Source organism: Trichoplax adhaerens, genomic scaffold (assembly GCF_000150275.1).
Source record: "Trichoplax adhaerens TRIADscaffold_2 genomic scaffold, whole genome shotgun sequence".
Lineage (NCBI taxonomy): Eukaryota > Metazoa > Placozoa > Uniplacotomia > Trichoplacea > Trichoplacidae > Trichoplax > Trichoplax adhaerens.
In genome coordinates, this window is record NW_002060944.1 from 6243145 (window position 1) to 6261199 (window position 18055).

Here is an 18055-nt window from a genome sequence, read left to right on the forward strand (position 1 = left end):
TTAAGTTGATCTTAACACTATTTGAGAACCACATACAGTACAGCGTCACAGAACTAGAGACGGGTATCAACTGGCTATCAAAAAATTTTCATAGTTTATCTTTGGGAGACTCGTCCAATGCTGTCCCTCTCTATCACAATTGGTTAAAAATAACATGTGGCCGCAAATGAATGAAGTGTACATCATGCATACGACTGCTCCTTCGTCCCACAAAGTCTATTATCCCGATCATCATCTGAAAGAATCTGAATAGGTCAAATGACATATACCGTACAATTCGCGATCCTATTACATCTACTGTGCTTCAAGGATATTTAACAACAAAAATTTCATGTATGCTTGTACAATACAGAACACTGTACGATGAAACATTTTGGAAGTCCCTGATGTACATACAGTACTATCATTACTTTACTGACATTTAGAATTTCTCATAGAGATACGATATTATACAGTACTGTACAGTGAACACTGTATGGTATAAGAAAATGAGAAAAGTAAGTGTGCAATGTGCAGTCGCAGACTATGCAGACTCGACAGCAGATTGAAGATTGAATGTCAGCAGAAGGCTACATGGAGGTACTTACTGTACGGTCTTTCAAAAGAAACTAAACATGACATGTACTGTACTTCTCAGTATTAGATAGCTCAAGGTACCCCATTACAGACTATTCCTGCGCATTAGCCCTAACCATTTTGCATCAATTACTTTGTACACTTCGTCTAAGCTGTCCTACTGATCCATTAGACATGTATTGACATATCTAAAAAAAAATCCAGAAATCGTCCAATCTCACGTGGCGCGAATCAAATTTGTGTCCTGCACCATCGCCGTGCGATTGCTTGATTTAATTTGCACCGCGTGAGATTGGACGATTTCTGGATTTTTTGTAGATACTGTACGGTATGTCAAACCATGTCTAATGTACAGTACTGTACTGTACTGTACGTCCCCGGTCTTTTTAGACGGTAGGGAAGTTTTGAAGGAAAACGGGGGGGGGGAGGGTGAAATTTTTTCTTTAGCAGTCCTTGCTACTGCGCATACTGTATCAAGTGTCTCATAAGTCTTTCCCGATGATTGAAATTATATGAAATTCTAATTTTAAAGTAGTGTACAGTACAGTACAGTACTGTACATGTTAATGTTCGGGTTAGGGTTATAGTACTGTACTGTACGGTACTTTAGACTGGCGCAGTTGACAGTACAGTACTGTACGTTACGGTGGCCCAGAAGGGACACGCAAGGTTTTACGATGTTTGACCCAACTGTAACAGGGTTAGGGTTAGGGTACAGTACTGTACACTAAACTGTGCAGTATTGTACAGTACACCGCAATAGTGCCCGCATGCGTTTCCTTTCTGGGCCACAGTAGTACAGTGCAGTACTGTACAGTGTAAGTTGTTCTTTTACGAGTTTTGCAATACTGTACAGTACTGTAATGTACTGTACACTGTACTGTACAGTATTTCCCCATTGATTGATTTACAGTACATTGTACTGTATTTACTGTACTGTACAGTACAGTACAGTACTGTACAGTATTTATTTATTTACTACTGTACTGTACAGTGACTGGATTACTCATAAAGTCACACTCACAAGTCACAACGAGACTCACAGTGCGCGATCAATTAATCATATCATATTGAGTATTGAATATTACAGTACTGTACACTGTACAGCATGGATGATACTGTACAGTACAGTGTACAGTACTGTACATGATGCAACATGATTACGCCCCATCTTCTACCGTACTGTAGCGTAGTGCACAGTACAGTAGAAGACCCACTACTGTAGTCAACAGACCAGTATTTGGAAAACTATGCAAAAGTCATTCCCTGTAACCGTACGGTACCATGACGGTACAGTATCTGCACGTGACAAGTTGCACTGACGTCAAAGGACTGTAGAAGGTTTGCCACCGTTATGTCGATGGATGGTATATAAATACAAACCTCCACTCTGCACTGACACTCGAACTCCGCATTCTACGCACTTGTACTACGCCGTCGCCGCTAGTGAGTCTTGACTGCACTCCATAGTAGTTTATAGTCATAGCCGTAAAAGACTGTACCTATCCAAGTTGACTTGTAGCGTTACCGCATTGACAGCAGTAAGCGAACGTACTGTACATCAGTTTAGAGCGTAGGTTTCTATAATGAATTGTCAGTGATTCTTACTAGCAAGAAACGTTCAAGTACACTGTCCAAAGTAGTGAATGAGTATTAGAATAATGCTGCATTTACCTGACACAAACACAATATTATAGTTTGTATCGATTTTAGAAATAGAAAGGCATCTTGGATACATTTACCAACACTAGCTTTTTATTGGAAATTGGTTGAATTCAAGCATTTCTACTTTATCCACTCAAAGAGAAGCAATGGATACTAGGTATTTAAGCGATCATTTAGAAATGATGTTTTATTCTAAGTTAAATAAGGATTAGTAGGAGAAGAATTCTGAATGACTTTCGCAAAACGCCAACTTTGTTCTGTTCTAATGGTACTACAATAGTGTACGGTACTGTACAGTATGATGTTGATATCATCTTATGGAGAGTATTGAACAGTTTTAATCATATCCATTTCGACCTCTACCTTTCCAAATTGAAAGTATTTCACTGTGATAACTTGCCACTGTATCATTGAACTTGTCATCGTATCTGCCTGCTTTGGTGTTAACATCGTTGTTGTGGCTTCAATTTTATACAGGCTAGACAGGTTATTAATCTTACTCGACAGTGGTTCTCATTCAGCGATTAAGCGAGCAGCAGCGGTGCAGCTAGGAGATATAGTAAAACTTCATCCGGAAGAACTAGACAACTTGCTCAACAAAGTAAGTCAAACCACAGTCTTCAGTACTGTACATACAGTACACTGTACTGTAACCTGTACAGTACTGGGCGTTACAATACAGTACAGTACAGTACAGTGTTTTTTATTCTCAAGTACAGTACTGTACAGTCAAGTACTGTAGTGAGCGGTAACATTAGACCCTTCAGCGCCTGCCTCCTCAACGCTTTACAATAATAATTATTATTATTATTATTATTATAAAATGACAATATGGACAGTATAGAAATTTATGAAATTGCCGTAAATTGATCATGAGAATTAGATTAAAGTCATTCTCATTTCAGAATGTGCAAACCATTTACAGTGAACACGTTCAACTTTATCATAAGTACACCCTAATAGCATCAAAATACCGTTCAAGCAATTACATCATGACATAATGTGTACTGTACAGTACAGTGCAGTAATTAACTTGATGATTCTGTATGCACAATTGTTTGATGCGTCAAGTGCACTTATTTTAAAGGGCATACCTAGTAACGTTTACCAGATAGATATATCTATATCTTTAAGCGTGGATACAGTTCAATATAGTCATGCTTAACTACTTTACTCATAAATGCATTATAATAAAGTTATATGTGTATTACTAGACGAATAGATACTGCTACTATTTACAGTGTATTTTGAGTACAATATTTCCTTTCATATTCTGGATGTGAATAGCGATCAACAAGTAGAGTGCCTGGAAAATGATATAGACAAGCATAAAAATACTAAAAATCGTACATCACAATAACAGAGGTACCACACTTATGGCTGTATTCTATTATACCAAATATATGAGAATAGCTGCTAGATCGTGATGCAAACACTCTGCTAAGTTGAAGATGAAATTGACAATAACATATCTGCAGTTAGGCCACTCAATTCAGTAAAGTTTAGAGTACTCCTTCAATGATGTATTGCGTTAACAAAAATTCTAAATTATACATATGAATATTCGCATAAGTTGTAAATCACTATCATTGGAATAGATCCAATATACTAATAGCATGTTTCTAATCAAATTGGTTCAAATATCTTCGACTTATTTATTCCCAAATTATACCTTCTCTAAGTATTATAAATCTACCTGTTAGGTATTTGTTTATTTTACCAAAAAAAATTGGGATACTAGAATCGCTGCAGGCGAAGCTGTAGAAGCAATTGCTAAAAATGTACCTTTGTGGAATCCAAGTTTCAATTGTCGTAACAGTAAGTATACTTGAGCCTTCATATATCTGATTTCTATCGTTTCGAAGTAATTATTTATAAGGCAATCAACGAAGGAAGCTACTTTGCGACTAACTTCAATCTTTAATCATGCTAAAATTACAATATCTGTAACAAATATACAAAATGAAAATGACATTTTAAGGAGAATTGCTTTAAAAGCGAATTTAATAACCCTGGTTACACCATAGCGACTAGCTTTGTGTATTGATTTTTTACGTCATATAACATCCTACTAATTGTATATATCCCTAATCATCTCATTACTGATTACGATATGTAGATTTGCTTATTCAAATCTTTTACATGCTGTTACAGGTACATCATTACCAAAAGTAAAGGGAGTCAATGTCGATAAATTTAACTTGACTCGTGTAATGCAATCTGCTTCTGTTATGGTATCATCTGTCCACGATAATGAAAGTGAACAACTAACAAGTAAAGACATACCAGTCAGTCAGCAAATTGCCGAACAGAAAACAGCGTTAAAGAAGGTGTTTACTATTAAAGGAGCACCACAGGGTAAATATCCACATAAGTATGCAATGTATTAAATAATAATAGTATGCTTATAGAAAATTATATAATATTTAGTATATTTAGTAAGGTTTAAAATAATACACTTTTTCTGTATATTTATTAACAATTTTACATTCTTCTCCGTTGTTTATACTTAGATGTATTTGGTACGGAAGAATTATTTGACGATAAAGATTTAGTTCTCCATTCTACTGAAGAACTATCAGGACGAGTTAGTCATACTCTTATTCTTCTACATGGATACATATTATAGTGAACTAACCGCGCGAGTTGACATTTTATCTCAGCTTCACCTATCAATCGTAGTATCTTACATCAATTAAACGAAATAGCTGTGATCATTAGATAATAATCTAAAATTATAAGATTAAAATAGTGATTTAATGCCATTATCACACAATTAAAATTAGGTATATAGGAGCCCACTCAAAATTATCGAACAAGAAATTACTGCAGCTTTAGTAGTAGATAACTTTCCTATTGCACCACTAAAGAGAAGAGCCGATAATGAAGTTGCCGAGCTACCAGTAGCAAAAAAAATGTATGTTACACTACTAATTTTGTTTTAAGCATAAATTAAGATATCAAGGACAATACTATTAATTATTATCAAACTCATTTACTAGGCATTTAAAAGTAGATATGGAAGGGATGGAACAGGTAGTCAAGGGTGATAGAGAGGCTATAATAACTAAAGATCAGGTAGCAATATATCTGATTTTAGCGTATCTATTGCATATTTGCCAATATGGATATTAATATTTTATACTTTATACTTACACGAGTATTTCATGTACCGTCTGATTTTTTTGGTAATACCAATATCATTAGCCTCAAAGTAAATGGCCGTTTGCGTGGTTTTGCGATAAGCTAGTGAAAGAGTTATTTAATGTAGAATGGGAGGTTTGTCATCAGTTTTTCTCGTCATAATTGATAGAAAGAAAATTTTACAGTACTGTATACTGTCTGTTTCATTTTATACCGAATGTTGTTCACAGTTACTAACAGTCAAAACAACATTGGCTATAACTTAGGTAAGACAGGGTGCGGCTATCGGTTTACGTGAAATAATTAAACTTCATGGAATCAGAGCCGGTTATACAAATGAAGCCCCTATAGAAACGGTTAGCAATGAAGTTATCAACCGATTGACTCGTTAAAGTCATTTTTAAAGGCCTATAGCCTGATTTATTAATTCCCATATTATTATAGCAAAAACTTCAAAACGCAACTTGGTTGTCAAAACTAGCACTCAAGCTCGTTTGCGTTCTAGCACTTGATAAATTTGGCGACTTCGCTTCGGATGAGGTAGAGAAATATATATTCTTAGAAATGCTGAGGTAAACGGCAAGTTCTATATATATATCTATCTTAATCATATAGGTTGTAGCTCCTGTCCGGGAAACCTGTGCTCAAACTCTAGGGGCAGCTATACACCACATGAGTGAAGACAATGCTAAACAAATTTTACATTTGTGCCTATCTATGCAGCAACATTCGAATTGGGAAGCACGACATGGTGGATTACTTGGGATTAAGTATTTATTAGCGGTTAAACAGGTATACATATATATACGTTACAAAAAATATATGTTTACTATTAAAATAGTTGAAAATTTCAATATTTAATCAATACCTACAATATAATTTCTATTTAGTCCATAGTAAGGGAAGTTCTTCCGTCTATATTACCATCAATTCTTGAAGCATTAAAGGACCATAATGATGATGTAAAAGCCGTTGCTGCCGACACTTTGGTACCCGTAACGCAACACTTAATTGAAACATTTCCAAACAAGGTAGATTTAATTTATAATTATTGTAGTTCTAGTATAATTATTATTTCAGTTATTGATATTTTATCATTAAAATTCTTTCAGATTACATCTATACTTAATATTCTATGGGATAGCGTTAAAAATCTTGATGATCTTACAACATCGACTAGCAGTATCATGACACTTTTATCGTCACTATCATTAAGAGCAGTAAAAGCAGGTTGCTTATCCTTACAACCTTTCCATCAATTAGTCCCAAGTCTTTGGCCGCCAATGTCACATACGGTAGCATCAGTTCGTGAGGCTGCACTTGATACGCTTAGAACCTTATTAGAATCAAATGATATTGATGGTAAGGACGAAATTATAATAATTCTAATTAATTCGCAGTTGATAGTATTCCATATGTCGTACGGTAAGATTTCGTTATTAATAAATTTCTATTAAATTATCAGGCGAACCTCCAGCCCAGTGTTCATGGACACCTGATATAATAAATAAGACGCTTCGTTTTCTTTATCAGAGAATTATCCTAGAAAGTAATATTAAAATATTTGATATGTTACTAGATGTAAGTATTGGTACTGTATATATATATCATATTGCATATTTTGACTTCTACATATTGTTAATGATATGTCTAATTGTAAATTAAAAAAATTAGGTTTGGCGGTCGTTTCTTATGCATTGCTCTTTATCTGACCTAAACTTTTCGTGTGAAAAATCCCTTAATACTTGGTTGTACTTGCTTATGACAAGACAGAGGCAAAACATTGAAGGTCATGTTTTACTCCCGACGAAAGAATCTGAACCGACCATAAATTCATTTATTGGAGGTTGCATCTCTGCTGATGATCCAACAACAATCGAAAATGCTGATACAAGAGCTCGATTCGGTGCTTCCAGGTAATCATTATAATATTATTTGTTAAATCAGTTCTGCTGTATTGTCGAAATTGTTATTATCATTGTTTGATATTATTCTAGTAGCAATTTATAGTTTAGCTTGCATTTTATTAAATCGATTTTTTTAATTTAGGGCACTGGGCTATTTATGCTGTCATATTATGAAACTAAATTCTACTTCACTGTCCTATCGTATTTTAAATGAATTCTTAATGAGTGCGTTGAATACCAATTCTGCCGTGAATATTATGTGTACTAGTTTAGTCCTTTACGATTGGGCGTCTATTGCACGCAAGGAATACAATAGCGACTTGGTATGTCAGCGTTACTCGCAAATAAATCTAAGATTTATATTATAATTCTTTGATCGGTCTAACTAGTGCAACTTTTACAACCATGTAGGAAAAATGTTTCCCAAGAACCCTTACAAATAAATTGGCGTTATTGTTAAATCAAGAGCCTGGCATCTATGACGAATTATTCACTATGAATGATAGTATGCAGACAGGAACCAAGGTAATTCATATTAGTTCAATTCTGATAGCGTGATTTCAACTTATAATGATATTTTAAATAATTTCGGGACGCTTTAGGCTGTAGCTATACATCTCGTTAGAGCTGGCTTTAGAGATAGAATAAAGATACCTGCTGGGTTTGTTTTTATTGCTGTTACTAAATCTGCGATATGTAATTTTTGTTAGTAATTAGTGATAGTTATTAGCATTAATTTATTATACTCTTATGAATTTATCCATAGGGAGTTTACCATTGATGAGGCGATACGCCTTTGCAATTTTGCTATTAGTGAGGCTAAAAGCAGTAAGGTAAGTAAATTTTACATTTAAAACAACTAATAATTATTTCACAAACGGTGACAATATGTTTTACTTTTCGTATGAAAAATAATTAAACCGTCTCCCTTAGTATAATTGACTGTATCATTGGATCTTTAGGAAATTATCAGCAAAGTTAAAGCACTAGTTCCAGTCATAAACGATCTAAAATTAATGATGGATAGATGGCGAACAAAGTAATACGATGACTTTTGTTACATTGATATCATACAAGAAGAGCTTGTCATTAGTTAAAGATATTATTCCCTTTTAGGGTAGAAAGTGTTATTGCTGGTGCTTTGATCGCTTGGGGTCAATTGACGGAAAAATTCAATCCGATCGTAAGACCTTTAATGGATTCTATAAAGAAAGAAGATAATCAACTTTTTCAAGTACGCACAGTAATTATATTACTTGCTGACATCTTCTTTCATTAGAAAAATTCTTTTAGTTTATTCATAAAGTCTTACTTTTACTTTCTATGTCTACTTATCAAAAATAGATGAAGGCAGCAAATAGTATATCCTTATTGCTTGAAAAATGCATTAACCGATTACCATGTCCGAACCCCAAAATATTCAAAAATCTCTGTAGTCTTTTGTGTACGGATCCGAGTAAAACTCCAGATGTTTCAAATTTTTGGATTCTTCAAAATTTACTAGCATCACCTGTAACCGGCAAGCCGAGTACTCCAATCTCTCCTGGTACCGCTAGTCCCTTTGATGTTTCATTTACATGTAACAAGGAAGCAGGAATTATAACATTATTTAATCAACATAAGGTACTATATTTATTCTTCCATAAATTTTGATCGGTAGCAAAGTACATATACACTTGAATTTATTACAGGATGCTGTACTAACTGCTGGTACAGGAAGAAAGTCATCCAAGATCTGTAATGTATCTTCTCCTGCGATTGATTTACCAATGTTGAATTTCGCTGATAAAGATGTAATAACTGAGTTGTTCAAGTAACAATAAATTATTTACGATATATTTGCGTATAACATGATTGTATTCACTTTAAATTCAATTATAGTCTAATCAAGTTCAGATTCAAAGAATAGGAGCGGAGCGAGCAGTGACAACTATCGCGCGGTACTTTGGTAGATCGCTATTTGAGAAATTGCCGTTCTGTTCAAATCATTTAATGGTTCCTTTAATGTCTCCAAAAGATGCTTTACACGAACTTGGTAAGCTGAACTTTATAGATTAACGCACTATTATTGCTGAAGCTAATATAACTGAAACATAATTGCAACCGCACGTTAGATTTTACCAAATATAAAGAGGATGCTGCATCTCAAAAAATTGTAATAGCACTTCAGATACTAGAAGTGCTGGCACCATCGATTGATGCTTCTTTACATGAAAAGGTAAAATTGGCTTTCGTTCCTTCATTAGTCCAAATCTTTTTTCGAAATTAATCAACATGTATAATTTTAAATCAATGTCAAGGTCTTGAGGTCGCAGTATCAACAAATCTTGCACTGTGCGATTTTTCCCTATACAGCTGTGCGACATTTAGCAGCTCGCTGCTTAGCTGTTTTGGCAACGCTGGATTTGGTTGGAGTCATGGATATGATAATTAAAAAAATCATACCAGCGCTTGGTGATACTGAACGTGATGCTTTTAGGGAAGGGTCTATAGAAGTTATAGCTAGTATCCACGCTTTCATAATAGATTATTGAGTGCTTATATAATTGCCACTTATGGCATAACTAAGAAGTAGAAAAGCTTTTAAAAATAAAAATTAACGTTTGTCGACAATCGTCCCTTAACTATTAATCACCAGACGTAATTGATAAACTGAGTATTGGAGTGGTGCCTTATATTGTTTTATTGGTCATCCCCGTCCTTAGCCGAATGAGTGATCGGTGTGAATCAGTAAGACAGATGGCATCACATTCGTTCGCTACATTGATTAAATTGATGCCTTTGGAGGTGTGTATGTCTGAGATATCAAATCAACCTAATAGTATGAGATTCATTATAACTTATCTTTGTAATAATAACTTCTAGGCTGGTACACAGGACCCTGTCGGTATGGATGAAGCAACGATTAAGCAAAAGAAAAACGATCGGATCTTCCTTGAACAGTTACAAGATACTAGCAAACTGAATAGTTATTCTATTCCTTTTCAAGTTAAAGCAGATCTTCGCAAATACCAAAAGGCGGGTTGATTTTATAGATATCAAGCATCATATATCATCTGTCAGGGTATACATTTATTGATATTAACTTGTAATATTAATATTCTTTATTGCATTAATAGGACGGTATAAATTGGCTTGCTTTTTTAAACAAATACAATCTACACGGCATCCTGTGTGACGGTGAATTTTTGGTGCATTAAACCTATTTATTTCGAATTTTTAGCTAGAGGAAAGTAACTTTTCATTCTATCTCATTTAGATATGGGGCTTGGAAAGACCTTACAGGCTTTATGCATGATCGTTAGTGATCATTTGACAACTGACGCCAAGTACAAGGTAAATTGAATTCTAAAATTTTATCGATATCTGGCTTCATGTGGCCAAATTAAAATTATGTAACCATCCGTTTTTGTTAATAAACTATGATTGTTATCTATATACGTATGTACTATAGCTGGATAAAAAAACAGAATGTAGGCCACTACCATCATTGGTTATATGTCCACCAACGGTAGTATATCATTGGTGTGATGAGGTTGTGAAATTCTGCGGCTCAAATCTTATGTCCCCTCTACCATTCATCGGTACACCGCAAGAACGTGAAAGGTAAATGGAAGGAAATGAATACGATGTCAGAATCCATATTAAAGATACAAAATATTCTATTTTTTTTGCAGCTTGAAGAAGAAGGTCACTTCGAAAACTTTGGTTGTTTCATCTTACGATATTGTAAGAAACGAGTCAAACTTTTTTACGTAAGTAATGATAGTGTACATTTTATTCGGCGTATAGATATGATAGAAAAGTAAATATAGCCTTTGTACATTTCTGTTATAAGCATCCTGTCTTGTTTGCAGGTCTAGGAATTGGAATTATTGTGCTTTAGACGAGGGTCATATTATAAAAAATGGTAAAACCAAGGTATTAAATGAAATTAATTTAGATATTCTTATTTGTTAAATTAAAATAAATGTAACTGACAGAGTGTAATAGTTTTGAGATTCAATTTTACAGTTGTCAAGATGTATAAAACAGGTGCATGCCAAGCATCGATTAATTTTGACAGGAACACCGATACAGGTCATTAATAGTATTTCTTAAGATGACTGAATAAGGAGTCAATGGTTTTTATGTAACGGTTATTAAGTCCTTGTAATTTTGCACTGTAATATTATAATTTTGTATTTATTACAGAATAATGTTCTGGAATTATGGTCGCTATTCGATTATCTTATGCCCGGCTATCTTGGAACAGAAAAACAATTTAATGTTAAATATAGTAAACCGATCTTATCGAGTAGAGATGCAAAAGCTAATTCAAAAGAGCAAGAAGCAGGTGCGTAGCAGTTTTTCCTTATTCCTGGCTATTTTTTCACTTACGATTTGGTAATGAATTCTTATTCACTTTTATAGGTGTTTTAGCTCTTGAATCTTTGCACAAACAAGTTTTACCATTCATTCTAAGGCGTATGAAGGAAGATGTTTTACAGGATTTACCTCCTAAAATTATACAAGATTACTACTGTGAAATGACTTCGTTACAGGTTACTATTTTGTCTTCATAAGATTGTCCGACTTAGGGCTTTTAGCGCTTCATGTCATGCTTTAGGTTAAAAGTAACTGTTCTATTTAAATGGTTGACTTCAAGTATGATAGATTCCTTAGAATGCTTGCCTAAATCTTCAATCTAAATTTTGCATCATTCTTTAGATGGAATTGTATGCTAACTTTACTAAATCGAGAGCAACAGATGAATTAGATCTTGACCTGTCGTCACTGGAAGAGAGTAAAAAAGAACCCTCAAAGATGCATGCCTTTCAGGTAATATTTTAGCAATATAATTATAATTCCATGACTATACTCAATCTGGAATCTATTTTTATAGGCTTTACAGTATCTTAGACTAATTTGTAACCATCCAGTACTCGTTCTTAACGAGAAGCATCCTCAGTATTATGAAATAACATCAAGGCTTAGTAGAGAAAATCTAGAGCTCTCAAGTATTCAGCACTCTGCGAAGCTGATGGCCTTGAAGTATGTGTTAAATATTCTTCCGTAAATTTGCAACTGTAAGCATTAAACAATCAATGTGGTACCTCTGTGATTTTCAACAGGCAACTTTTATTGGAATGCGGCATTGGCATACCAACTACTAATGTCGCTTCTGTGTCAGTGATGCCTGTCGTGGCTCAACATCGTGCACTCGTTTTCTTTCAAAGCAAGGCTATGATGAAATTAGTTGAAGAAAAATTATTTAAGTTAGTACCATTGCTACGACTGCAGCTTGAATATTGCGCTTGTATAAATGATTATCTCAATTTTTAAGGGATAAAGATTCGACTGTTGCCTATGTCAAACTTAGTGGAGATGTCAGTATTAAAGAACGGGCAGAAATTGTATCACGGTACGTGACAAATTCATATAAATTATTATAACGTAGTCTTTATTTCGTTAGCTGTTAACTTCAACAGGACAATCTACTGATAAAAATTTAAACTTTTGGGTTGTCTACTACGACAGATTTAATAAAGACCCCTCTATAGATGTTATGTTATTAACAACGAAAGTGGGTGGAGTGGGACTAAATCTCACTGGGGCTGATACTGTAATATTTGTTGAACATGATTGGAATCCAATGGCTGATGCTCAGGTCAGTAACTATGTAATCTATCTCAAAATTTAGTTTCCCTAGGTATAAAAATAGACGATACAATACATACGCATCCCCTTACGAATCGCATTCTATAGGCAATGGATCGTGCTCATCGTATTGGCCAGAAAAAAGTTGTTAATGTTTATCGGTTAATAACTAGGAACACATTAGAAGAAAAGATCCTAGGGTAAATAATTTAACAGAATGGAAAATAATTAAATACTATATGAGTCTAATGGCCGTTTTCACCATTCGTAGATTACAAAATTTTAAGAGTAAAATAGCTAACACAGTTATTTCACAAGAAAATGCCAGCTTGATGTCTATGGGAACGAATCAAATTGTAGACTTATTTAAATATAGTACTGAAGAAAATTCGATAGAAAGTAAATCAAAGCAAGGTGGTGAGAGCAAAAAGAAGGAAAATGTTAAAGCTATTTTGAATAATCTAAGCGATTTATGGGACGAAGAAGAATATAAGAAGGAATTTAATTTATTTAAATATATTAAGAATTTTGAGGATAAGGAGGCTTAGAACCTCACATCATAATAAGTACATCCTGACAATCTTTGTATTAATTGATATTACTGTATATAACGAGGTTAAGAAATGTATGGTAATCTACTACAGTTAACAATTTACTGTCCAGTTTATGGTGACTGATAAATTCAATAAAGTAACATCCGTTCTTATAGTTGAAGGCTGATGTCGTGATTTACAGGAGTAAATGCATCCAATCTTATTGTTGTTTTAAGTTGTGAATCTTTAGAAATCTATTCTTTGTTAAAATTTGAGCGTTCACTCTCATTCGTAATACACAGTAATTGTTGTAAACGCTGATTATTAATTAATTGAGGGACATAATCTTTTGCTCATCATGTTGTTATATTCCGTCCAGTATTAGTCTCAAAGTGTTATCTTCAACATTAATACATCATGGTACTACAGAGAGTGAAATATTCGGTTAGGTTAGCGAAGTCTGGATAAAAAGGAAAACTACGGGTTATTCAGTAGCCATTAGATGCCCACAATTATTTTCTGTGAGGTAGTCTATTAACATCATAAACTGATGGTTTAAAATAATTTGGTGATGTTTTCTCGGATATATCATAATTCTACTTTATTAAAAGAAATTCAACTTCTAGATTAAGTAGTTTTGATATTAGATACAATTGATTAAAAAAGGTAATATTTTATGTCAGAAAATATCTAAACCACTATGTTCCGTACTGCCTAATTTGTATGATTAGAACGATGTGGAGTATGACGTATAAAGATGTATGTAAGTATATAATATTAGCCGCTCTGAAAACAAAATATAAGTTCAATAGTTCGACCTTTATACTCTCATAATACCTCAAAATAGCTGATAGGAAAAGTGTCATACTATCTGTTTACAAGTAAATATTAGCTGAAAAACGATTTCAATTTTAAAGACAGTAGCACATTAATAGCACCAAATTTATATAAAATGTAACTAAATGCTTGACTATTGATATTAATATTGCCTACAGCAGACGGAAATGCCTTCCCTACATTCTTCACGATTCCAGTAATTACATTAGGCTAAGGTGATATCACTATTTTTTGTATCATTGATACAATTGATCGGTATAAGGTTTAATAATGACTATGTTTTCGATTAATTGTAATAGTACCATAATTTATGTGGTAATTAATAATATTTTCTGTAGAATAATGCAATAAAATATGAGTAGACATACTAAGTTCTGTTTGCTACAATTAACGAATATATTTATAAATTTGAATCTAAATTTAGTTTGCAAGCAATTATTTTTTTCCTGTAATGTCTTTAAAGTGCACAATATTAGTTATCAAACTGACATTCTGTAAAGAAGTCTCACATCATCAAAACAAAATTTTTTCTTAGCAAACATGATTAATGAGCTATTTTATCCATTACAATTAATTATTGATTTATAGTACAGCACTTTAAAAATGACTGTCTGCAAGTTTTGTTACCTAATGGCATAACATGGGAGTACGATTTAATTAAATTTCTTTACTTTTTAACACTGGCCATAATTTCACTTTTCCTTCAAAATTTTTCTTATCATACAGTTATTCTAAGAGGTTAAACTCCGTTATCAATATGCTGTGGTATTTACTCCACTACGAATGTGTACATAAAAACACTACCCTTTTATCTAATAGATTAGTATTACGTATATTCAAAGGTTGATAATTTAATATAAGAGGATGAATAGTTAAATTAAGCGATACAACAATCCACTGCTAATTTAATTTAATTACCTAACAAGATTTATTAATTTTGTATTCAAGGACGTAATACAACCTTTTATTGTTAGTTAACGGCTTGCTTTAAAATAAGTAAAATGTATGATACTATCCGTCAAAGTATGATATATCCATTTCCTTAGGTGAAATATAGATAGCATCGGATATCATTCAGTCTCATAACTTCAGTTAGCTTTAAAATAAATAAAATGTATGATGTTATTATACCTTAAAGTATGATATATCTGTTTCATACAAATTATAAATAGGATAGAATATCAATTTAGTCGCATAGCTACAATTAGCTTACTACGCGCAATGTAAAGGATAATATGAATCAATTTATATTATGTAGATGTAAACCGTTCAACAGCATGCTTGCCATTGTGATCTTCAATGCTATAGTTAGTGATGTGAATGCCAGCAAAGATTAAATTTAAAACTTTATTAATTATAACTTATTCTATTTATGATCCAATTATACTATAGCTGAACCTGAGTCCATTATCTAAATCAAGGAAGTAGCAAAGTTGGTATGGTGACAATATATTGCACACCTAAAGATAGCAACGTTGTAGCTAGTATGTCTTAATTGCGCGTAGTAATGTAGTATTCATATACTGAAATATAAGTACGCGAAGGTATCATGAGGTAGGTGTTTGACTATTAATATCATAGGAAGCTACATATGAGCATGTACGCTAAATTTATTTTAATTTTGCCTTTCGAACGGACTATTTATCATTTTTTATAGTTAAAACTACCATTCAATTTACTGCTGATATTACAATGTTAAACAAATCCTTATTAATATTTCATATTTGATTATGAAAATAGATGCTTCAGTTTAAATGGTTAGGTAAATATTGAATAAGTAACCAACTGACTTCTACTGTATTTTATGCAGCACCACTTTAACAAATTTCATTCACAGCTGCTTGTATACTTTACAATGTATTATGCATTTCTTCAGCGAATAGAATGAGGAAATAACCTATTGAAAGCAATATTTGTCACGATGACAATTTTGTATTTAGATTGGTCGATCATCGATTTTTGTTATACCAGTATGTTTAATCCGATTAAATGTAATCATGAAGTGAAGAAAAAAGAAATAAATAAATTTGACGCAATGCCTTATGAATCAAGGATGGGATCAATAGTATGAACATTGCTAACTGTTTAATTAGCTAGCAATATTCCTCTTCAATACCATGATATTTATGATCGCTATTAATCTATATCTCTATATCTCTATATTCGTATTGTAGCTATATCATTAACACCCTACAATTGAATGGATCACATTTTATTGCTAATTAATCAATACTAAGGGTAATTCTATAGCTATCCCATGGAATGGTTGCCTCGAGCAATGATTGCACAATCTAATTAAAGTTCAGTTAATTTTGTTTCTGAACTACACCGATATAGTATACTCGTATAAGCGACCGGAAATATATCCAATCAGCTATTTTACAAAATGACTCCAATTTGGCTCATTTCTATTCTCGTAATGGTAAAGCACTGCTCATTTCTATTAGGTTATGGCCCGTAAATTTATGAAATGGACGTGGAGTTTAGAATATGAAACTAAAATCGCTATACCGATTTGCTTTGCCATGACCATGAAACAATGTTGATGGTAGTATCTAGGCAACGGGTATTGCAGCTCAGCCCACGTTGGTTTTCAGTTGGCCTTCCTAGTGAATTGTAGGAAAACTATTGATTGCTTCGTATGAACAATACTCCAGTACTATACCGTTGATAGTGTTAGAGTATCCACTGTTGTAGACGTCAACTATGTAGTACTTCTCTTGCATAGCAACGCCATGCAAGAGAAGTGTATAATGCGCCTGCTACTGGATATTTCAGCCGTGATTTGTGGTTTTGTATAGTAGTATAAGATAGACACAGTTATTAGTGCGTAGAATAATATTACTGGATTTATTGTTGAGTAATAGAAACGCTTTACCTATTCGTACGCTATGGGCTACTAACAAATATACAGATTAACGTATGATGTAGTAGTCCATGCCTATGCTTAGCCGTTGTATCGCCGCGGCAGGTATAGTCATGATGAAGAGGATTCATCACTAAATGTGTATTGAAAGTTGCTAGCAAAAGCGATGTCACTCTTACCACATATCGTCGCCAAGGATTTGTATGTATAGTACTGTACCAGTAGTCCTTGCCGTCACTGTGGCTGGACTTGGACGTTTACAGTGCAATATATCGTCTGCAGTATAATATATATATAACATTAGCAGAGATCTCTGAGACAAGTATTTGTCTCAGAAGTCCATAGACATTATCATAAAGGGAAAAGGAAGACATTAATGATATTCATGTACTATACTGTATACACGAGTTAGTCATTGCCAACACTCGGAACAATACAGTACAAGTAGAGACTGTAGTACTGTACACTGTACACTGTACAGTATGATGGTTAATACTGTACTGTACTACGGTATACCACTCTCTCTTTGTAGGCCATAGGCCGGTACTGAGCTGATGCCGTCCTTCCTGACTCGTGACGTCTACGGTACACTACATGACGGTGGCGATCGTAACCATGGACATTCACATGACAGTCGTCGATGGTTGTGAGCAAACATCGCCCACGCTGACTAGCACGTCTTTTAACATACCGTCGCGGGTCTTTACTCAGCCGCAGTCGTACTCTCTACCCACCCAAAGCACTGCCTTAGTGCAATACTGTATCATTGTATAAACGTAATGTTATTGAAGTTAGCGATGGTCAATAAGACCAAGTGTCAAGTGTGACAGTCCATTTCATATCGATCGCATCCCCACGGTCACAACTATGCATTGACGCTAGGAGCG

At 33.8% G+C, this 18055-nt stretch overlaps 2 protein-coding genes across 2 annotated transcripts; both read left to right on the forward strand.

Moving 5' to 3' along the window:
* Positions 1-2387: 2387 nt before the first annotated feature.
* TRIADDRAFT_53613 (uncharacterized protein) lies at positions 2388-9826 on the forward strand (the record flags this gene model as incomplete). The annotated part of the gene is made up of 25 exons (XM_002109470.1): positions 2388-2398; positions 2719-2842; positions 3945-4059; positions 4396-4599; positions 4755-4828; positions 5028-5158; positions 5244-5319; positions 5449-5520; positions 5652-5741; positions 5830-5925; positions 6001-6177; positions 6276-6416; positions 6498-6747; positions 6851-6966; positions 7060-7301; positions 7435-7615; positions 7704-7817; positions 7895-7953; positions 8059-8125; positions 8255-8331; positions 8409-8526; positions 8637-8915; positions 9174-9327; positions 9407-9510; positions 9593-9826. The coding sequence occupies 25 exons, from the start codon at positions 2388-2390 to the stop codon at positions 9824-9826; spliced, it is 3306 nt and encodes a 1101-aa protein (XP_002109506.1).
* Positions 9827-10001: 175 nt separating this feature from the next.
* TRIADDRAFT_53614 (uncharacterized protein) lies at positions 10002-13480 on the forward strand (the record flags this gene model as incomplete). The annotated part of the gene is made up of 15 exons (XM_002109471.1): positions 10002-10079; positions 10158-10314; positions 10552-10628; positions 10747-10898; positions 10970-11047; positions 11150-11213; positions 11487-11628; positions 11706-11836; positions 12003-12113; positions 12178-12326; positions 12407-12550; positions 12619-12696; positions 12813-12942; positions 13041-13132; positions 13204-13480. The coding sequence occupies 15 exons, from the start codon at positions 10002-10004 to the stop codon at positions 13478-13480; spliced, it is 1860 nt and encodes a 619-aa protein (XP_002109507.1).
* Positions 13481-18055: the final 4575 nt, after the last annotated feature.